This window comes from Talpa occidentalis, unplaced genomic scaffold (assembly GCF_014898055.3).
Source record: "Talpa occidentalis isolate TD23 unplaced genomic scaffold, MPIMG_talOcc4v2.1 talOcc4.8, whole genome shotgun sequence".
NCBI lineage: Eukaryota > Metazoa > Chordata > Mammalia > Eulipotyphla > Talpidae > Talpa > Talpa occidentalis.
The window spans coordinates 49,785,177-49,808,904 of record NW_023605194.1 but is presented as its reverse complement, the minus strand read 5'-3'; the positions used below and the strand labels follow the sequence as shown (position 1 = coordinate 49,808,904).

At 35.3% G+C, this 23,728-nt stretch overlaps 1 protein-coding gene across 7 annotated transcripts in view; it reads right to left on the bottom strand.

Annotated features, from left to right (window-relative positions):
• Positions 1-23,728, bottom strand: part of JMJD1C (jumonji domain containing 1C) — a 283,697-nt gene that overhangs the window by 19,332 nt on the left and 240,637 nt on the right. For 5 of the 7 annotated variants that reach the window (XM_054690507.1, XM_037497333.2, XM_054690508.1 and 2 more), the window contains 13 exons: positions 22,992-23,206; positions 21,977-22,129; positions 18,881-18,970; positions 18,484-18,614; positions 18,070-18,283; positions 17,092-17,306; positions 15,827-16,105; positions 14,797-14,965; positions 14,130-14,220; positions 13,193-13,323; positions 12,719-12,841; positions 9,373-9,512; positions 6,977-7,153 (listed from right to left, as the gene is read on the bottom strand). In XM_054690507.1, the coding sequence (XP_054546482.1) occupies positions 6,977-7,153; positions 9,373-9,512; positions 12,719-12,841; positions 13,193-13,323; positions 14,130-14,220; positions 14,797-14,965; positions 15,827-16,105; positions 17,092-17,306; positions 18,070-18,283; positions 18,484-18,614; positions 18,881-18,970; positions 21,977-22,129; positions 22,992-23,206 (2,128 nt within the window). The remainder of the gene's footprint in view (positions 1-6,976; positions 7,154-9,372; positions 9,513-12,718; positions 12,842-13,192; positions 13,324-14,129; positions 14,221-14,796; positions 14,966-15,826; positions 16,106-17,091; positions 17,307-18,069; positions 18,284-18,483; positions 18,615-18,880; positions 18,971-21,976; positions 22,130-22,991; positions 23,207-23,728) is intronic. The other 2 variants (XM_054690504.1, XM_054690506.1) reach the window with 2 other exon arrangements.

Genomic DNA, 23,728 nt, shown 5'->3' with positions numbered 1-23,728 from the left:
CTTTATTATTTCTTAGAACTGCATGCTATTAGTGCTCAGTAGAATGACAAAGGACCAAGCTCACACATTTGAATTTTATGATTTTAGGCTGTCAAATAGTTATATTAACCAAAATTACAAAATTCCTGGGAAAGGAGAAATAACTGAAAACTTTTAAAGTATGAAAATTGGTAGGAACCAGAAGAGGGAGATAGTAGAGGAAGTGGGGAATGGAGACTGGGGAAGAAGTCTATACAATAGATGCTGTATTTCACAGAGCAGGAAACTAAAAGGTTCATGTGTGTTCCAAGATAGATCAGTAAATAAATGGCAAGACAAAAGGAATGCAGGTCCTCTGACATTTAATAGACACATTATAGACATGTTAACTCATTCATAATAGCATAGTTTCCAAATGCCGCCCCCCCCCCTTTTTTTGGTCTCTCACTTATCTGAACATGCTGTAGGGAATAAGTTCCTCAAAAGTTGTAGCATGTGGCTTTTAGCATGTCTGCCTCTATTGCTTTTATAATTTCTCTCCTCACTGATATTCTAATTTTGCACACATGTTATTTTCCTTACCTCTTGTCCATAGAATCCATAGTCCTCTGAGCATATTTAAGGCATTCGACTTAAAGTTTATGACTAGTAAATCTAATGTCTGGGCTTCCTCAGAGACTTTTTTTTTTAAATTTATTTTTTCCTTATGAATAGGTCATACTTTCCTGTTTCTGTGTATGCTGTAATTTTTTTTTGTTGTTGAAAACTGGACATCTGAACAATATAATGAAGTAATGAGTCTCTCATCCCTCAGGTTTACTGCTGAGGGCTGCAGTCATCCATTTGTTTTGTGACTTTTCCAAACTATTTTGCAAAGAATTTTCCTTGTTGGGTGAGATCACTGAATAGTCTTATCTCAGAGGTCCAGCAGCGATCTGCCAGATATTTCCTTAAATGTCAAAAACTAGCTGCCCCTTTCTTCATTAAGTAATCTCCCTGGTTGCTTTAAGTTTTGGATTAGATTCCCGAGTTCTAAAAATGTTGCTTCTGTCAGTCTTTGCTAATTTATGGTTATTTTAAAATCATTTTTTGAATAGTGACTTTAATTGGTGATTATAAGATAATATGATGTTTACTGATCTCAATATGAATTTTACTTAAAAGATTTAAGGGATACAGTTAAGAGGCAAGGCTGTTTTAAAGTAGAATGCTTTTGAACTACTTATCCCTTTTAGGTCATCTTTGGGTCATACACATTATATTTGATTGCACACTGCCTTCAAGGATCAATTGTAATCATAAATAGGAAATGATAAATGTTAAGAAAATGTAACTCCTTTGTGTTCATAGTAAGACAGTTGTTATTTTGACTAAGATTACTATATACACAGTGATTTATGACAACTTAAGAATGAAATGATTTTATTGAAGTCCTTTTAGTCATAAATGCAGAGAATTTACAACTTAATATTATAAACTCACTGTGAATGACCAAAACCAATCAAGCTAAGTAGTTAGGACAAATTTAATCACTTAAGATTTTGTGTTATATCATTTTTTAAATTGTTGCTGTTTTAGCATTGTCTGGTCATCTGCCTGTTCTGCTCCCCACTCTGTCTCTGGTGAGTTCTCTCACCCTCCCGCGCCTCTGACTATACCCCAGTTCTTGTATAAATGAGTCTTTAAAAAAAAAAAAAATGTTGCTGTTTTAAATTAAGGTGATCCTCAACCAAAGGATATAGCTGAGTTAAGTCCAGCTGCTCTAGTCCAGTTGCCTACAGATACATACTAATTTCACAGATGCTGTCGTATTTGCCAATAAAATATTTTAAAGTCTAATTCTAGAGTATTTCTTAGAATACAAAGAGGGCATGGCTATGATACTCTGCCTGCACTAGTTGAAATACACATTTGAACACCCCTCTACAGATTCTACTCCCTACTTTAGCTTCTCAAAGTACTCACTTTGCTGAACAAAGAACAGAATTTTGCTTCTTCCTTAATACTGCAAGCCTCTGTCATATAGTTTAACACTGGGTGAAACAGTTTTTTGATAGGTTCCTTGGGTTTGTAAGGTCTTCGTTTGTGTGGTTTTCAAAGTATTGTCCACTGACAGCAACATGTATATCACCTGGGTACTTGTTAGGAATGTAAAATTTCAGATCCCTCATCAAACTCACTGAATTATAAACTCCTGAGGGTGGGGCCAAGCAATTTGTGTTTTATCAATCCCTTCAGGAAATACTGATAAATACTACATACAGAGAGAGAAACACTGGCTTAAGAATGGGACTATTTTAAGGGACACCTGAAATCTGCTAGAAGTAATGAAGTCATCAGTGAGTTTTCAGAACTGCCATGGAGTAAATAAATTGTAAATAAAAATGCATCTGAAATCCAAGTAATAACATGAACACAGTTCTTATTTATTTTGAATTCTCTCTCAAAACTGTATTATCACCACTGGTGGCAGAATACACATACACACCTTTAACAGAATACAAACAGTTGTATGGTCATTATCATGTCACATAAAAGGTGACAGAAAAGTCTTGTTACTCATAGCTAGCTAGGAATTCTGTGCAAAATATGTAGCCGACAATTTTTTTGTGTTGGGTCACTTAGCAAGTTAGTGTCAGAGCTCAGAATAGAACTTTCCAGTCTAGGAGATACATGCTGCATCAGTTTATTTAAGCATAACATTTTTTTAATCACAAATGAATTTTTTTCTCTATTATCTCAGTGAAATGTCTACATACCTCATAAGAAAAATGTCCTTTTATATGTACTTATGTATTTAATCATAATTGGAAGTTAGATTTTAAACCTAAATAAACTTTCTGAAGTAGCTAGATTGGATATATATGGAAATAGGTGAAAATATACCTATTTGTACAAAGAGAGGTAGGAATGTTTGTGTGTGCACACACATACATAATGGAAAGTCATACTCTTTTTTTCTACTACACCTGTGCAAAAGTAACATTAAATAAGAACCTCTTTTCAGGCCTTCAGACTTTACAGGTATCTCTATTACTTTAGGCATGAGAGAGAGCAATGAAAGAAAATGCATCAATTCCTGTCCTCATGAAACTTAAATTCTAATGGGACTTAGACAATTAAAAGGGCCTCCCTGGTGGCGAAAGGGGTTAAGACGCAACCTATGAAGCAATCCACAGCCACTGCAGCACGCGTTCGATCCCCAGCCAGGGAGCTACCCACATGGCACAGCAGACCTCTTCTGACTTGCCCGCTGCTCCCCTCAGCAGGGTATTTCAGTCCTTCTGCCTGTTCTGTTCCCCACTCTGTCTCTGGTGAATCCTCTCACCCCCTACACCTCTGGCCTGTATCCCAGTTCTTATATGCATAAATAAATAAATCTTTTTTAAAAAAAGACAATAAACAAAGTAAATTATGAAGCATGATAGAAGGGAAAACTACAATGGGGGAAAATAAGGAAGGGAAAATGACAGGGAGTTAGGGGATACAATGTGCAGTTTCAAACATGTTAGAAAAGACCTCACTGAGATGGCATGTGAGCAAAAGCCTTAGAGAATGTAAAGAAGTAAGACCTAAAAATACCTGAGAGAAACAATTACTCCATGGAAAAGGAATAACAACTACAATGGTCCTGGGATGGAAACTTGCTAGTGCATATGAAAACAGCAGAGCATTAGGTAGCTACAAAGGAGAGAGGGAAAGAGCAGTGGGAGAGGAAGATTGTATCTGTGTGTGTGTATGTGAGAGCATGGACAGGATACAAGTACAGATTGTTTAGGGCCTCTGTGAGGCTTTAAACAGAGTGATATGTGAACTAAATTTTTTAACAATTTCTTTGCCCACTCCTGAGAAAACATGGCTCATCTCCCCCTCTACCCCTGACAAAGCAGCAGCAGCAGAAATTTATACTGCCTGGAATCCCTGTGTTAATAGCGGCTGTCTATGAGGAGAGCAACTGGGAGCAAGAGAGAAAAAGACTGAATTTTTACTATGAATCCATTTGTACTGTTTTTATTATTTAAATAATGTGGATAATATTTTCAAAAGAAATAGTAGTTTAAGATAGTCCTCAAAAATTCTACTGGAACTGAATATGAAAAATTGAATCTGGACTCATACTTTGTACTACATATAAAAATGAACTAAAAATAGTTTTAGACATAAACTTAATGGTGACAACTATAAAGCTTCTTAAAGAAAAATGCAAGGAAACACTTTCATGATCTGGGGTTATACAAAAAAAAAATTCAGATACAAAAATAAAAGAATGATACATAAAGAAAAAAACTGATGGGCCTCCCCTGGTAGCGCAGTGGTTGAGTGCTGGGCTGCGAGGCTGCCCGCAGCTTCTGCAGTGCAGGTTTGTTCCCCCGGCCACCGGCGAGGGTCCCACCAAAAAAAAAAAAGAAAAAAAACTGATAACTAAAAAATTCTTTTGTTCTTTAGAAGACACCTGAAGAAAATGGAAGGGCAAGTCATACTTTTGGAGAACATATTTGCAAAGTTCAGAGAAAAGACATATATAAAATAGGTAACACTCAAAAACTCAAAAAAAATCCAATTACAAAAATGGACAAAATATTTGGACATACATTTATCAAAATAGATGGCAAGTGAGCATATGAAAAGCTGTTCAACACATTTGGTTATTAAGAAAATGTCAATTACAACCTCAAGATACTAAATGCATTCTTACTCAAATATTTAAAAACAAAAACTGACAATAAATACAGATAAGGTAGAAGAGGAAAAACAACTCACATACACTGTTTTGGAGAACAGAAAATGATACAACCACTTTGGAAAATAGCCTGAAAGTTTTTATAAAGTCAGTCAAAAACTTATCATGTGATCAGACAAGCCTACTAGTAATCTCCTATTTACCCAACTGACATGAAAACCTAGGTTCTATGAAACCTGTATGTGAATGTTTACAGTGGCCTTATTTATTTATTTATTTATTTATTTATTTATTTATTTATTTATTTATTTGCGTAGAAGAACTGGGTGTGTAGGCCCAAGGTGTGTGTGTGTGTTTGGGTGGGGGGGGCCGCCCCAGAGCCAGGAAGGAGGCAGGATTCACCAGATATACTGAAATACACTGCTGAGGGGAACAGTGGGTGAGGTGAGAGAGGTCTGCTGCACCATGTGGGTTAGCTCCCTAGCTGGGGCTCAAACTCAGGCCTTAGCGGTGATAGCACCAAGACTTAACCCCTAGGCCACCACAGAAGCCCTATAGTGGCTTTATTTTTGCTTTAAACTGGAAACAACTTCAATGTTCTTCAGTTTGAATGAACAAACAAAACTGATTCATCTATATAATAAACGACTTGCCCAACAATAAAAAGGAACCAACCGATATACACAATATGGATGAAACTCAAATGATAAGTAATAGAAAGGCTATATATATGTAGGATTTGAATTATATGATTGTGTCATAAAGGCAGAACTACAGAGACAAAATATTATGTGGTTATAGGAAAACTATATGGGAGAAATTGACTAAAAAGGGACAGGAAGGAAGTTCCTGAAGTAATGTATTCTATATTCCTATTGTCTTGTTATTTGAATATATATTTGTCAAAACTTACAGAATCATACACTGTAAAAAAAAAAAAGTTTGTAGTGAATCCCAAATAAACTTGAATCATAACTGATACAACCAAAAAAAGAAAAAAAAGAAACACAAAATATAACCATCTCTGAAATAATCATCTAAATCTATGAGAAAAAACAACAACTGAACAGAAAAATGCATTAATTTAATGAATACTTTTTTCCCCTGGGATATTACTGCAGAGAAAAAGATGTATTATTGCAATGTTTATATTTCACTATCAGAAATGTCATTTGAGGGCCTCCCCTGGTGACGCAGGCGGCTGAGCACCATATTGTGAAGCTGTCCGCAGCCTCTGCAGCGCCGGTTCGATCCCACCCGATCAGTGAGGGTCCCACATGGCATGGCAGACCTCTCCTATTTCGCCCGCTGCTCCCCTCAGCAGTGTATTTCGCCAGTCTGCCTGTTCTGTTACCCACTCTGTCTCTGGTGAATCCTCTCACCCTCCCGCGCATCTGGCCTGTACCCCGGTTCTTTATGTAAAATAAATAAATAAATCTTAAAAAAAAAGAAAAAGAAATGCCATTTGAGGTCTAAGAATGATAAATCTAATCCCAAACTTTGAGATCTTAAATTCAGCATTAACACAGAAGGAATTTTGTGCTTTTGTTAAGGTATCGTAAATGCTTAACAGGTAGTAAATATATGTATCACATGAAGTGTGGGAAATCTTCCCTGTTAGAAGTATACACATCATCTACATCTAAATCACCACGGTGTAGAAAAGATAGGAAAGCAGTTACTACAGGGGTTAAGCTGGACTGTGGTAATCCCATTCTGCTAATAGGAATCTATTGTATTGCAAGCTTCCACTCCTATCATCTGTTTTGTGACATTCTTCCAGGTGCCACACAGTCAAGCCACAGAAACAAAGATTAGGTATTATTTTAATTTGTAAGTTTTGTCAATTGATAAGCTTTAAAAATTATACACCATCTTTCTTTGGACAAACTATTGTTATGTTTGCAAATTTAAGAGAGGTATTAAGTACATTTAAAGCATGAATTATGGGAGTCTGGCCAATAATTCATTCTAGTAATACTTGCTATCTTAGAAAATGTATCTCTAAGCCTTGAAACCCCCTCTTCCACTAAAATTTAAGTTTATGATATCTTTTTTCCTTGTTACAAAATGTCTTAAAGATTAGATTTCAATCCACTGAATCATATGTGACACAAAAATTGAAATATGGTAATATAATTTAAAAAACTTAATATATCTCTAAGTACTGGGAAGCTATTTTAGTGATTTCCTAATGGAGACTAGTTATCACTTTCTTGTTTGTTTTTTCATTTTTGTCTATATGATTAAGTTAGAACAACTGCTTTAAACTGGTTCTTCCAGTAAGAGGTATATTTGAAAAAATTTTTTATATACCTGATGAAGTGCTCCTGCTGGTAAGACAATGGCATCACCAAGGAACTGAATAAGAGTGCAGGTTCTGACTCCATATTCGTCAAGCAGTCTTTGGCGGAGCTTTCTGTTCACATACCAACTTTGGTCACGTATTGGATCATGTTCTGGTAGAATTTCAAGGCCTTGTTCTTTTGAAATCTGTATGGATTAAAATAAAATTATAGGGGTCTCCCTGGTGGCACAAGGGGTTAAGCACAGCACTATGAAGCAATCCACAGAGTTTGATCCCTGGGCCGGCCAGGGAGCAACCCACATGGCACAGCAGACCTCTCCTGTCTCGCCCGCTGCTCCCCTCAGCAGTGTATTTCAGTCAGTCTGCCTGTTCTGTTTTTCACTCTGTCTCTGGTGAGTCCTCTCACCCCCTGCATCTCTGGCCTGTACCCCAGCTCTTGTATGCATAAAAAGAAATAAATCTTTAAAAAAATAAAATAAAATTATATACCCCAATTTAAGTAAAGGATATGTAAATACCATTCAGTTAAATTTCATTTTTCTTTACAGTCTTTTGTTCTCACAATTTTATGGAACAATGAATGCACAAAAGTTAATACTGTACACTGATAGGCTTTTAAAGTGACTCACTCCCTCACCACCTCTTCCTCCTCCTATGAAGCTCTTAAAAGGAATCCCTATGATTAAAAATTAAGAAAATACTTGAGCAATGGGTCTGAACCAATAATTTCAGGTTGATCTATTACTTTCATTCAGAGTATCCAACAAGTAAATTAAAGGGAAGATTACTCAAAACTTAAGTTTAGAGAAAATTTTCAGTCTGGAAGAACAGGATGCTTAGCTGTCCTGCAGAGAGGCCCAAGTTGGCTCCAGACAAATTAGCAAAGATTAGCACATTCCTGACTGACACACTTCTACCAGCACCCTCATTGTCTAGTCTGTGAAGTACAGGGGCCAGGGTGGACATCATGGTTCCAGCTGGTCCTGGCTTGCAGAGCTTTGAAACATGGTTCCCTGACACTGGCCTGGTGCCTGACACTCTACATTGAGTCTTCCAGACAGCTAGGAAGGAATGTGATCCTAACGCAATTTGTGAGAGGCCTGAGTAAGGGAAGTGGCTGGAGTGAAATGCGCAGCTAAGCAGAATTTAGGAATGCCTTAATCAGAACAAGTGTTATGGGAAGGGAAATGAGGGTGTCTGGGAGAGGCATCCTGGTATACAGTGGGAGGATGTAAGTGGGGGGAAAATGAGCTGGATTACCAATGATGACAGCACTAAGAGGGAGAGTAGCTTATTCACTCCGGTAGCTAAGTGCAAGTCCAGAGATGCATGAGATGGCCACATTTATTTGAAAGGAGAAGGTGGAAAAAAGGGAACCCTTGTACACTGACAACAAGAATGTAAAACAGCAAGCAAGTTTCTCAAAAAATTAATATATACACATATGACCCAGCAATTCTGCTTCTGGGTATTAATCCAAAGAATATGAAAACACTAACTCAAAAAGACATTTGCAGCCACCATGTTAACTGCAGCACTATTCACAATAGTGAAGTTATGGAAACATCCTAAGTGCCCTTCAATAGATGTATGGCTAAAGAAGATGTGGTATATATACACAATGGAATACTACTTAACTAAAAAAAAGATGAAATACTTTTTGTGACAATATGGATGGATCTTGAGGGGATTATACTTACTAAGTGAAATAAATCAGATGAAGACATATACCACATGATTTTACTCTTTATGTGGAAGATAAAGAAACAAGCAAACATCAAAAACAAAGACAAATCCTTAGATACTGACAAGAGAATGTTGGTGGATGATTATACTGATCTTATAATGTAGTAAGTATATACAAATGTTGAAATATAACTCTAAACCTGAAACTTACACTATTAAACTATATTGCTTCAAATTAAAAAAATTTAGTTCATTCAAGTATCAGAGTCATAAGATGTGACAGAGTAGAATTATTGCCAAGGGTCAACAGTCAAAAATATCTAATTAAAACAATAAAAACTGACCTTCTTTAGCTATTTTAGGTATTTTTGCAGTAACATTGGCTTATCATACATGTTTTTATGATACATGTGATATAACTCTCAAATCATTACTTTTCACTACAGGTAACATCTAAGTCATTAGCAGCTTAGTTGTTTATTATGAGGGGTTAGAGAGCTTTAGCAACTGGAAATTGCCATTTAACACCTCAACATGAAACAGGCTTTAAAAGGAGCAAGAGAAAAGAAACTTTGACTTTCAACAACAACATATTCCTTCCCCTCTTTATGTAAAGATCATTTAATAATTTTCTACTTTTGGATGCCAAATGAAGTTGCATTAAAAATAAATCCTTGCTCAAGGTGAAGGGGTAAAGTATTTGTATCCTATATTATACCTTTTGAAGAAATTCCCTTATCTTGTCAACATCTTTCCCAGCATAAATATGCCACAGAGCACCAGGTATTTCACTTGAGTCCTTCAATCGTTTTCTTAATATATCATCCAAATCTTCTTCCTCAAATTTTTTGAGTATTCCTGACACACAGAAGAATATTTTCAAATTGATTAGTAAAGACTACCAAGAAAGCCCAGTGTTCTAAAATTGATTTAGCAGAGCAGCATAGTGCCTGACTAGATAAGACTCCAAAAGATGAGATAAACCTAGTTATACATTAAAACTATTAAAACAAAGCAGAAAACATTGACCCCATGTAACTGAGGACAAAACAACTGTAACTTTCCCAGTTCATTTGTTTTTTGCAAATCAAAGAAGAGATAAACACTCAAACAACTTTCTTCCTGATCCAAAAGAGTGGTCATAACAACAATTTGTATTCACACAGCATCTTATAACTTACAAAGGACTTTTATTAATTGGGTAGCCTCTGTTAACTACTACTTAAGCAAGGACTATAACCTCTATTTTATGTCTGAGTAAAAAGGTTCAGCAAGGTGAAGGTATTTTGCCATGACTAATAAATGGCAGAACAAAACATCTTCTAATTAAGTCCTGGGAGGTTTTGTATATTATCATGGCTAATCTACAATATAATCAAATGTTAATGTTTCATGTGTTCTGGGTTTAAGGAAACACCATACCAGTCTTCTAAAATGCTGACTAACTAAAACCACTAAATACTACAGAAAAAGGATGTTAACTGCGGACTTATTTATCCTCCCACCCCCACCCCGCCCAATCCTAATTTCACTACTGTGAATAATTCAAAGAAACATTCTTTTAGGAGGAAAAAAATCTATTCCCTGACACACAAAAATTTCATTTAGCTGGTTTCATAGTAAAATCTTTATCTTTAAAGTTGGCTATAAGGAGTTTTTATTTTTAATTTTTTTTGTAGTTTCATCTATTTTTTTAAATTTAAATGTTATTTTTATATTCCCCATACAATTACAACCCCCTTATTTTTACCCCAAGCCCTCCTTTCTTCGCCCCCCACCCCCCATAGAGTGTCTCTTGTTCATAGTTATTTGTTGATTTTGATATTTTCTTTCTTATAGTTATTCTTTTTCCTGGTCCCTTATTTAAGTTTTCTAGATTCCTGCTATGAGTGAGACCATCCGGTATTTTTCTTTTTCTTTATGGCTTATTTTGCTGAGCATGATCCCTTCCAGTGCCAAGGAGTTTTTACATAAACATTTATTAAGTATTTTCACAATGTTCCAGACACTGTCCTAGGATGTTGATGATTAGAGTTAACATGTTATTCATTAAGGATCTTAATAAATGTAGGCAGATAAAACATGAATATCACATTGTGGTAAGTGTAATCAAATGAGTATAAAAGGTACACAAAACTGATTTAGTCTCAAATGTTATGTGTCTGTTACCTGTGTTTATTTATATTGGTACAATTATAAGTTAGAAACCTGAGACTGATTTTCTAACATTTTTTCTTTATACCTTACTACTCTATGAATTAAGAAAAGGGAAGGTTAATGGATCATATGGAATAAAATGCCCACTGGGATAGAGAAAGTTTACACTGTTTAATTAAAATCTGTGGGGGAGGGAGAAAATTGACAAGTTGAGCTAGACTCAGAAGATGAATATAGGAGTGTGCCAGGGAGACAATGAAGTTAGGAGATATTGTAGGTGAAGGAAAAAAAATGTTTTAATTAGGTCAATATTTCTTGGTGTGCTTTTAATATTATTAGAACCCTTAAACATTTTCTTTGTGACCACCTATAAAAATTAGCCAAAAATACAGATAAAGAGGAAGAGATTTAAAATGTTCATGAAAAAAAAAAGTTAAGTGTTTTCATGAAAGCCCAAATATGCTACGAATGAGGAGTGGGAGGTATGCAGGGACAGTGATGGACAAGAAAGTTCCAGCATAAGGACATAAAAGAATAATAGTGGGAAAAAGCAAGTGCATCCACCTTTATTGTATGCTAAATGGTACAGGGGATGGTTTGAACAAATTACTATGACTATGAGGTGCAATAGAGATAATTAACTCTGTGGCATCACAAGCTTTTAAGGCAACGTGAAACATAGGTCAAAGACATCTGTATTAGAGCTGGGGCTACAAACCAATATACCTGACTTTTAAGTACTTGGGATTAGGGGAGGCAAAGAATTTTTATCTACTAAAACCATAGAGTCTGCTAAGGGAGCTAAACAATGAGTTCTATAGTATGGAGGTAATTTAGGATATGTATTATAGAAGCCGTGAAACACAAAAAGAATGGCTACTATGAGTGACCAAATCCTCAGCACTTAGCCAGTAGGCTATATATACATTCTGGACTCTTGATACAAGTGGTGATTGGAAGTCATGTATTGAGAAAGCACAGGAACATACAGTAGAAAAGATAGAGAATAAGGTCTGTAACTCTAGAAAAGCTTACAATTCTCTGAGATGTTAACAGCCAGATGAGTAGTGTCACAGAAGCGATGGCCAGTACTTGAAAAAGAGGTAGTGACTAACACTGACATTATAGAGGGGCAAGTACTAAAAGAGAAAGAAACCACTAAATTATCCAATTGTGACTGGAAATGAGAGTCTTAGCAATAGTAATTTCAGTGGGGTGGCAGATACAGACTCCAACTTGCAATGAGTTGAACAGGAGGAGACAGAGCAAAACATTTGTTTTATGTGGGCAGAAATAATAGGATCACGGCAAGGAAGAAAACAACTGAGTAAGAGTTACACTTTTGACAAAGGAGGAAGAGTCTAAATAGAGATTTCTATTCTGAAGAAGCCAATAGAGAAAGTTTAAAGACCTATGTTTGTAAAGAATAACTGATAGAACAAAATTACAGCGAGAAATCCAGTGGATGGAATCTAAAAACTATAAGCTGAATAGAAAGGTGATTTCTACTGAGGAGAAAAGCACCCTTCTTCCTCTGATGTTGGAGAGAAAAAAGAACACTTGAGATATAATCATCACCCAAGGACTTAGTTTCTGTTTTCAATAAATGTTTATAGGTGACCATAACATTTTATTTTCTTAAACATAATATTTAATGACAGAATAGGAGCAAATAAAAACACTCATTTAAAAAAAATCCTATTATATCAAAAAATGTCAAGCAAATCAATTAGTAAAGATTAGAATATACTTATACCCATTAGTAAAGAACAGAATATACTTATATCCACTTGTAATTTTTTTTTTTTGCAATCTTTGTTGTTAACTCAGAGACTGACATTCTGGGTAGTACTAGTATGTGTATTCAACCATTATGCCAAAGACCACTATTATTTAAATTTCTTTACCTGCTTTTGAGAGAATGCCATTTCCTTTTGCTATGCCAACATAGACTAAAATATTTACAACATCAGAAACTTCAACATGGAGATTTGTTGTTCCTATATCATGATCTTTAGCAGCAGCTACACCTATGTATAAAATAAAATTTTACTTCAGAATACTTCACATATCCTGGAAATGACAGCAGTTTTACTGTAATTTGAGTTTTAGTCTCCTTGTCAAAATCTTTACCCCTCCCCCACCCATACTCTATGAAATAGCCTATAAAAGTCAAATTAGTAGAAAATGTAAACATTTTGCAAGGAATTAAGTATATGTAGGGGCAATTAATTCCTAACATACTGTTTTATAAAGACATCAATGGATTATTAGAAAATTTAACAGAACCTAAAAACCATTAGATAACTTATCTCTACATAAAAGATAGTTAAAATTCCAAGGAAGTCTAAGTTTAAAAAAATATATATATATATACCTACCATAAGCACTACACAACCTGGGTCCCAGATCTGGACGCACAAAAAATCCTGGCAAATGAGAAGCCAAATTGAATTTTCCCTCTGGATTACAATATTCTGGCAATGGCAGACTTTTTAAAAGATCTTCATATCTGAAGAATAACAACATCACCATTTTTTTAAATAAAAACTTGCATTTTTTAAGTGCCTTCAAATATGTAATTTTCAAGTTGCTCAAAACAGAAGGTAAACTTTCCCTAAGGGGTCTTAACAGTTAACCTTTCTTTGACTTCATTTAAGGTTTCAATGAATGTATTACACAAGTACCGAACAGAAATGATTCTAACTAGAATTGTAATTGTTTCCTAATCATAATAGAAAATTCAAAACACCAAGGGAAGGGAGGTTCCAAACGAAGCCACATATCCTTTGACAAGAGCATTCATTTCCCAATTGCTCTAACAAAGACTATCCTTTGCTGAGACAAGAGAGAATTGATTTTGATTTTCAGTTATTTATTTTTAATTGCGGAAGACAATAATACCTAGAGGTCACATTTGTTGCTATTTATCCTATTTCTGGAAGTAAGTTTAACTTCAAAAAGCTAAGATTCAGGCCTCCCCGGTGGCACAGCGGTTGAGTGCTGGGTTGCAAAGATTCCCACAGCCTCTGCAGTGCCGGTTAGATCCCCAGCTGCTCCCCGGCCACCGGAGGAGGGTCCCACATGGTGCGCAGACCTCTCCTGACACCAGCTGCTCCCCTCAGCAGTGTACTTTGGTCCTTCTGCCAGCTCTGCTCCCCGCTCTGGCTCTGGTGAATTCTCTCACCTTCCCGCGCGTCTGACTGTACCCAGTGCTTGTATAAATAAATAAATAAATAAATTTAAAAAAAAAAAAAAAAAAAAAAAAAAAAAAAAAAAAAAGCTAAGATTCAAAATAACAAGTTCCAAAAGATGTACCTTGCTGGCATCATAGCCTTGAAGTCTTCGCCTGATGGGCAATCTTTCAATTTTAGAACAACCGTTTCTCCATTTTTTGTTTTTTGCCGTTCTGTAAAGAAAATTAATTAATAGCTAATAATCTGTCCTTTTATTTTAATATTTGGAGAGGAAGAAATTGTAAACGAATGCATGACTGCTATACGGTAGTTAATGAATGCTATGTAATGACTTCATTTTCTTATTTTGCCGGGTAATAATAGGACTAGTGTTCTTATATACACACAGATAGGATATATTGGGACATACTGCATTACTCACTTGAAATACAAAAAAATTCTTTCTGTTAAGGAAATCACTTTCAAGTTGCTAAATTACAATCTTACATTTTTACTTTTAATTTTTTGAAGTACTGAACACAAATTATATAATCCAATTTTCAAGGGTTTACAGAGTTAAGATATTCCTGGTATACTATATAAGTAAACAATATAAATGGCTAATTTATTTCAAAGGAAATTAGGGTGGAATTAATAAAACACAATTTCTTTCTCCAAGTTCCTATATCTTTTCATGTAACAAAAAACTATAAAATTTTCAAAATTTAAAAATCTGTTTAATGTTTGAAATTTATCATTGGAGGGATATATTTACTTAAGAAAACAGTAAAACAAATCAAAAAACATACTTGAAACTTCTTCAAAACCATCCCAAAATTCCTTAACATTGGCATTTGAAATAATGCTGTCTTTGCAGTTAAGGAGATCAGCTTGATGGTCTCCAAAATCAAGACTGATGGATTCCGCCTTCCACAAATTAATGTTCATTTTCTTATGCACACCAGAAACCACTGCAGGCTTATAAATAAATGAATAGATAACAGTTAAAAGATACATAAAAACTTCCAAAATTTAAATATACATATAACAAAATGGATACTGCATTAAATTTCAGGAGTAGTGAAAAACTGAGTAACAAAGACTAGTGAAAATACTTTGACCTGGAAAGATGTTCACAGTTAAGAGAAAAGATAAAAGGAATAACATGATGCATATACAGCCGTTTTTGCTAATAAAATATTGGATGAGTAGTGATTTGCAGGAAGTCTGAAAAGTTATACTTGAAATTTCACTTTTAGGCAGTAGAAATATGGATCAACATTAAAGGTAAAAATATCTATGATTTTCATTAAACAAAAATGCTTCTACTATATTATTATTTTAATAGCAGATAAGAATCTGCTAACTGGACTAAAATACAAATGTCAAATATGACAGGGAACAAACTTAGTAAATATATGACTTTATTAAAAAAAAATCTGCTGACGATACATCAAATATATAATATCAAATAATCTTTGTTTTCCTGTTGATTCACACGTTTGACGAAAAAGAGAATTAAACAATTATTCTGATAACTCTTGATATTTTTGTTATCTTACTTCTAACTGTGTATGTGTTAAGTATGCTCTCTCCCCTTTATTTCTAAATTATGAGAGCTTCAGTTTTACTAAGAGTGTACAAAATCAGCTTCATATACTCACTGTGGCCTCGGGGTTAAGTATCAGTGCTATAACTGCTAAGGCCTCCCGCCAGCAGTGTATTTCAGTAATCGCCTGTTTGGCTCCCCACTCTGTCTTTGGTGAATCCTCTCACCCCGCCATACCTCTGGCCTGCACCCCAGTTTTTCTACGCAAAAATTAAAACATAAATACTCACTTGTCCATGTTTCCAACATTCTTTGAAAAGCTTCCAATTATTACTATTCTTATAATCCTTAAGCCATAAAATATGCTTCTCACAGATCCAAGAATGCGGTATATCGCTGTGTAATTTACTGTTTTCATTCATGGCACATTTTCTGCTTTCTTTAGGCTCGTCTTTAAGCTCTGGTTTTACATTTATCTTAGAAGCTTTATTTGGTGGAATTTTGTTTTCAACAACTGAAGCAATTATGTCATCAAGAATGTTTGGCATAGTCCTTCCACTTTTACTACTCTATTAGGAAAAAATGGTATTGAGAGTTTTAAATTTTCACATTGAATTACTATAAACACAGCAACCAACCAACATAAATAGGCATGCAATCAAGAAAAGAAAATAATATTAGTAGATACGGATCTTTATTTCCCACATTGTTTCTTATGGGGAGCTGGTGTGGGAGCTAGATTGGTGGTTTCAATTTGAAAAACTTATTTGTAGAAACTTTAAGTGTGGCATTCCTACCTTTTAATATTGTTAGGACTAGAGACAGAGGTGAGAGATAGGGAAAATACCAGATATACTTTTAAGAGCCACTAAGAACTTGCATATACCAATGCAGTTATTCTTTTTTTTTCCTGGCAAATAATTCAAACAAAAATCGATTTCTAGACATATTAAGTAATAAGACATTCACTACCATAGGTTATTTTTTCCCCACTAGATATATGGCTTTCAAATTTTGAAGGGGTACTTAAGGCTCTTCTCACATCAAAATGCTATATTCCCAACCTTTTCCACCTGGGAAAACAGATCAAAATCTTAAGTTTTTAAGTTATAAGAGCTATAACGAAATTAGGATCATGTCTAGCAATTTGGTGTATTTGATTTCATCTGCAGCTACTGTGAGGCTCACAGCCAATAGCCAAGTCTCCAAATAATTTAAATTTAAGGTCTATATGAAAAATAAAAATTTGGGGCCTCCCCTGGTGGCGCAGCGGTTGAGAGCTGTGCTGTGAAGCTGCCTGCAGCCTCTGCAGCGCCACCGGTTCGATCCCTGGCTGCCGGGTGAGGATCCCACATGGCACGCAGACCTCTCCTTCCGCACCCGCTGCTCCCCTCAGCAGTGTTTCTGGTCGGTCTGCCTGTTCTATTCCCCGCTCTGGCTCTGGTGAATTCTCTCACCCTCCTGCGCTTCTGACTGTACCCAGTGCTTGTATAAATAAATAAATAAATCTTTTAAAAAAAGAAAAACAAAAACAAAAATTTGGCATTATACTCACCGGAGTTCCTGTTGAATACACTGGTGCAAAAGCAATGCCTGCATCTGTAGAACCCACACGTAGCTTGCCAGCTGTTGTGGTCAACAAATCCCTTAAGGTTGAGACTTGTTCATTATTCTGGGACACCGGGGGTGGTGTACTGCTGTTTGGACAGTCAGGATTATCCTGATCCTTGTCTTCTTTAATTTGCTTTTCAAGGGTAAATTCTTTGTTTTCTGAAATAAAAACAAAATTAAAATAAAATTAAGCATGATGCTAAAGTACAGACAGAAAAGTAGCACCCTGCATCATACAGTGGAAGGTAAGAACTGATGTAGTAATGATTCATTCACATGAACACACATATAAGATGGATTAGGTTCTTCAAAATGGAGTCAAACAGCTAACATTCCTCAGTATCTTAGACATGCAGATGAGTCTGTATTTGTCATGACTGAAAAATGCTACCGCTAAGATAAGCAGAAACTATCTATCTACAAATCTGCTCCCTTGGTGGTCTTATTGACAGGCTCACTCAGAAATGATTCTGTAACTAATTTTAATGCAAACTACAGGGAGATACTTCCTAATAAGACAAATGTTTAAGCCTAGCAAAATGCATAAGACAAAAGTAAATTGTTGTCAATGAATAGTACGTAGTTGATTACATTAAACCTTGTAGGGCCTCCCTGGTGTCACAAGGGGTTAAGCACAGCACTGTCAAGCTATCCATAGCCTCAGCAGTATAAGCTCGAACCCCGCTGGCCAGGGAGCTACCCACATGGCACAGCAGACCTCTCCTGCCTCGCCTGCTGATCCCCTCAGCAGTGAATTTTAGTTAATCTGCCTGTCTACTCCCCACTCTGTCTCTGGTGTGTCCTCTCACACCCTGCACCTCTGGCCCATACCCCAGAGTTCTTGTATGTATAAATAAATCTATCTTTAAAAAAACTAAAACAAATCCTTTTAATATACTCATGACTATTCATTATACTTAACCTTTTTTCTCTTCTCTGGCCTTTTGCTCGGCAAGATCTGCTAACCAGTGCAGTGGTGACTGAGACTCTGGAGGAGTTAACTTGCTGTCTGTGCTTACATCACTCCCTGGGCTGCTGTTGCCATTGCTCTCAGACTTCTGTGGGGTATTCTGCTGTTGAGACTCAGGCATGCACAGAGAAATTTTATTACTGTGATTAAGAACATTCTGTAAAACCTAAAAGACAAGAACAACTGAGTTTTTAAAATATGATTTCTTCAATTATTCAGAGTAAAAGTAGTAGTTACAGGAGTCAGCCATTGCTAACTCATTATCCAGTAAAATAACTTATAAAACAAATCCTAAATTGGATTAAGTATCAGGCTAATTAATATAACCATATATTTTTATTTGAATAATTCAAGATTTCTACTCACTTGAGACACACCATTCATCGTAGGAAAATTTCCACCAACTTGTATATTCTGTTTGTTAGTACAATGACAATGGGATTTAATACCATATTTTTCTCTAAGAGTGTGCATTGCATCTAGAAGATCTGTTAAAACTATAAAATAAAATAGTGGTTAATAAAGCTTTTTCATTATACTCTAGTTTTTCCTTTTTAAAATGTTCTCTTTATGACTTTTTTCCACTGAGCGTAGGCTTGTCTCACTAGCTTTGTTACACAGAACTGTAATAACCGAGCAAAAACAATTCAATATTAGATAAACCTTACCTTTCGATTCTAGCATACTCCTACATATTTTTAAATAATCTGGAGCAACCAAGAACTGTTATACCACTAAATAAACAATGTATATTTGTACTTACCAGAACCGGGTATAATTTGAGTTGGCATTAAATGTTTGTGATCATGAGGCTGTCCTTTCACACACTTCATCCACGCATACAGTTCTTTATCTGTAAGTTTACAATATAACACTTATTATTTTACATTAAGATTGATGGCTTGCATATAAAAAGTCAACAGTAATATAAAACATGAGAAAATAAGATAGTACTACCATTTTGAGATTTTATTTTTTTTTAAAGATTTATTTATGCATACAAGAACTGGAGTGTAAGCCAGAGATACGGGGGGGTGAGGGGCTCACCAGAGAGTGGGGAGCAGAATACGCACATCTACTGAAATACACTGCTGAGGGGCTCAGTGAGCGAGACAGAAGAGGTCTGCAGCACCATGTAGGTTAGCTCCGTGGCTGACCAAGAATCGAACTCCTGCTATAGTAACTGGCAGTGAGTGGCTTGATAGCGCTATCTTTAACCCCTGTGCCACCAGGGAGGCCCCATTTTGAGAAATAGTATACAAAACTGATGTTGTACAGTAAGTTGTTCTTTATTATCATTAAATTATTATTTTCCTCTATTTTCCCTATCTTATTCTAGCGTCTCTGTAAATTTCCTTTAATCGCTCAGCTATTTTTCTGTGCCAAACAGTGCTTTTTCCTGATCTGAGTACACTAACCTGATGTATCAGTTTGAGGCAAACCAATTTTTTTCTTTTATGTCTTAAAGACACATACAGAAACTGTCACGAGACCTGTAAAAAAGCTGCCATTAGATATGTAATATTCAATTGCTATTATTATATTCAAAGAAGGCTACATACCTGGAGTTGCAAACACATTAAGACATAGCATGAGGCATAATGCTACACAGGAAAATATTCAATACCTTGATCTCTGGAGATTATCTCTACAAATTTATTAACAATGACAGCCACTTATGTAATTACAAGGACTTCAATAAATACCACAAAGTTCATTAAATTCAGCATAAAAAGATATAGAACTATATTGTGGTTATGAAGTCACAGATTAAATAAAATTCAAATCTAGTCTAAAACTGGCCATTAAAAAAAAAAGCTTCCTATGGGGCCTCCCTGGTGGTGCAGAAGTTAAAGTCTCAGTGTTATCAAGCTATCACCAACCACTGTGGCATGAGTTCGATCCCTGGCCAGGGAGCTAACCCACATGGTGCAGCAGACCTCTCCTGTCTCGCCCGCTGCTCCCATTAGCAGTGTATTTCAGTAGATCTGCCTGCTCTTCTCCCCACTCTGTCTCTGGTGAATGCTCTAACTCCCCCAACCCTACACCTCTATCCTACACCTCAGTTCTTGTATGGATAAATAAATAAAAATAAATCTTCAAAAAAAATTAAAAGCTTCCTGACAACTCACCAAAGCCTACATGGTAATCTGTTAAGTGCTTCTTAATTGCTTCTATTTTAGACACTTATGTTAAATACCACTATAATCTAGTCAATTTGGGTTTATTAAGAGGATACATAGATGACACAAAATAAACATATAGGCTATACTAAAAAAAAAAAATTCATGGTGACTGGCTATATCTTCAAACTAACAGTACTATGAGAACTGACAGTAACACAACTGTGAAAATTAATTTCTTTTAATTTGGCAAAGGAAAGTAATATAGAATGAGGAATCCAAAATGACTGTCACAAAGTTTTATAGCAATGCAGCTGTTTCTATCACCTGAAAGTTGTCAAATACAGTTTTATGATTTTGGAGATAATGAACTGGCTAAGATACATTCCTTATTATGCATTTCTTCACATTTTATTCCTGTCTTCTGCATATCAGAGAAACACCTAGTTGTAGATGTTTGGCTACGCACCCCCACTTATTCAAGTTTCTTTGGAAAGCGCTGGATTTATAAGAAAAAGGATTAGAACAGGTAAAGCCAGTAATCCTATCAATGGTAAAGATGCTGATAGCTAAATCATGATTCATTATATATAGCAGACCCCTTATTGGTGCAGGGATTGCCTTCTGAGAGGCCCAGTCAGCACCTAAAACTGTGGATAGTACAGAATTCTACCATAAGAATATATGTTTTGGAAAACATATATAAAACTGAAATAAGTTAGGTACAGTAAAGATTGATATCAATAATAAAACAGAAGTTATAACAAGATACTGTAATAAAAGCTTTGTGAATGTGGTATCTCAAAATATCTTACTGTTCATACATACTACTTTTGGACTGGGGTTAGCCTGACTATAGATAACTGAAACTTTTAAAAGCCAAACTGTGGTTAAGGGGGAATTATTATGCAACTATGAGAAAAAAAGAGTTGCCTGGAATAAAAATGACATTCTTTATTTCTAGACACTGAACATGCTACATTAAATATTATTTTACTTCTACAATTTGACTCTTGATATTTCTTTAGGACTTTAGCTCAACAAACTCAATACTTTTAGATTACTAATATTAGATAGCTACTTCCAAAATTGCCTTGAAGACACTTTTTCTAAAGCACTTTCAGCAAGAGAAAAGGTATATTACTTCCATTATGAACTGTGTATTCTTTCCAGCTATATTAATTAACATGAAGACCACTATCTTTGTGCCTTTTATGTAGAAATCGCCAATAATTTTAAAGGCTGTTTTCATGTATAATAAAGATTTTTCATTTTCTAAGGCTGGAGGTAAATGTGACTAGTAGCAACACATTTTTAAATATTTTGATTTGAACTTTATGGACCAATATTTGGAAAATTCAATTCGCACTAGGAGATAGTCAATTGTGACTTTGTGCAGGACTATGTAATTAATGGGTTCCTTCACATTGGAATCAAAAGCAACAATGCTGAACCTAAATTTACACTACATTAGGAAACTATCTGCTTCAACACGATAGTGGAGCCACTCATGCTAAGGAAATATAAATGCAGTTTTATTCCAGAAAATCTGGCCATTAGTAAAAAGTGGTCATTCCCTTTAAAAATGAATTTCACAAAACTTTCTTAATCTGATATGTTCATAACTAAGAGAGGCAGAAAACACACACACACCCCACTAAACTATTATGGATGAGTGACTCTAAAGAAAATGAATGTTATAAAACATTTCAATGTATATAAAGTTATAAACTGACCTCTAGAACTCTTCCTTTCTTTTGCCTTGTAACAATCTAAGCAGACCACAAATCCACATTTTTGGCAGACCCAATGAATGTTAAACAATGTTGCTTCACATGCATCACACATCTCCCGGACTCCTCTTACTGCTCTTTTCCAGGCAATTTTGGCTAAAATACAGAAAATACATGTAAAGGCAAACATGCTTTTGTTTTATACAATTGTGGCTAAAATATAGCAAAAACAAAAATTTAAAGGCAAAGCAAGAAATCTGAAGAATATGCTAACTAAAGATCAATAGCAGGTTTCTTAAAGTGATTGCTATTTCTGCCATTATGATATAATTTAGTGCAATAAAGACACTTTAATACAAAATAAATCCCAGTGTTTGTTTGCCACATGAAGACACAACTCATCCCAAATTATTTAAGCTTTTAATCTGGTTGTAGTCATCACAGATTTATATGGGAGCAAGTATCTCATAATGTAGAAAGAAGATATGTTAATTATGTAAAGCACATGACTTACTAAGTGCTCTAAATGTTAGCTACCTTTCTTTCTCTTTCCTTAAATAAGTGTTTTTTCTCCCATTTGGCAATATCTGGATTCATATTTGGTTGCATAAACAGAATAATAAAAGCTTCCAATGAATGGAGGCCACCAGACTTCCTACAATGCACAGGATAGTGCCCGCAATAGAATTTTTTTTTTTTTTTTTTTTCCGCAATAGAATTTTTAAGTTCAAAATTTCAAAAGTGCCTCAACTGAAAAATTGCTAAGGCAAATTCTTCTAATAATTACAAAGTGCTACTGTGATTTCACAAACTGTAAATCCTTTAATTCAACCTTAAGTGGAAATTGTTACCTTTATTACAATTGGTGCATTTCCACATAAAAAAGTATCATTATTAAATTTAAAAAAATCAATGATTAGGTGAGATTAGGACTTTCCCACAGGTTCAACATACTTCAGATAGAAATTCTTAAAATGAAATTTGTAGTTAACATGTTTTAAGTACTTAATATCCTTACCATCCTTTTTCACCCAGGACAAAGCTGTTTTTTCAGACGTTACTAATTGGCAGAACTTATCACCTATTATATCCAAGATGTATTTTGAAGTTTCTATGTCTAGGTCATCATCTTCATAATTCTCATGTGTCCATAAACTCACAGCTTCATCATCATATTGGTCAGGAGAAGAGAAGCCATCTATTCTAACAACTCCATTTTTACTAAATGACAACCTGAAACATTAGAACATAAATGCAGTGGATATCAAGGTAGAATTTCATTTTTTAAAAAGGTGTAAATTTGGGCCTCCCCGGTGGCGCAGCGGTTGAGCGCTGGGTTGCGAAGCTGCCCGCAGCCTCTGCGGCGCCGGTTTGATTCCCGGCTCCCCGGCCACCGGAGGAGGGTCCCACATGGCGAGCAGACCTCTCCTGCCGCCCGCTGCTCCCCTCAGCAGTGTACTTCGGTCCTTCTGCCTGCTCTGCTCCCCGCTCTGGCTCTGGTGAATTCTCTCACCCTCCCGCGCTTCTGACTGTACCCAGTGCATGTATAAACAAAAAACAAACAAATAAATAAATAAAAACATGCCTCTATAAAAAAAAAAAAAAATAAAAATAAAAATAAAAAGGTGTAAATTTAAAATTAGTTTCTATTTTAACATATAAATTATACTTATAATTAAAAATAGAAAATAGTGTAGCTTTTCATATACACACATAATATTAATTGAACTTAACAAATTTAAATGATGCCCATAA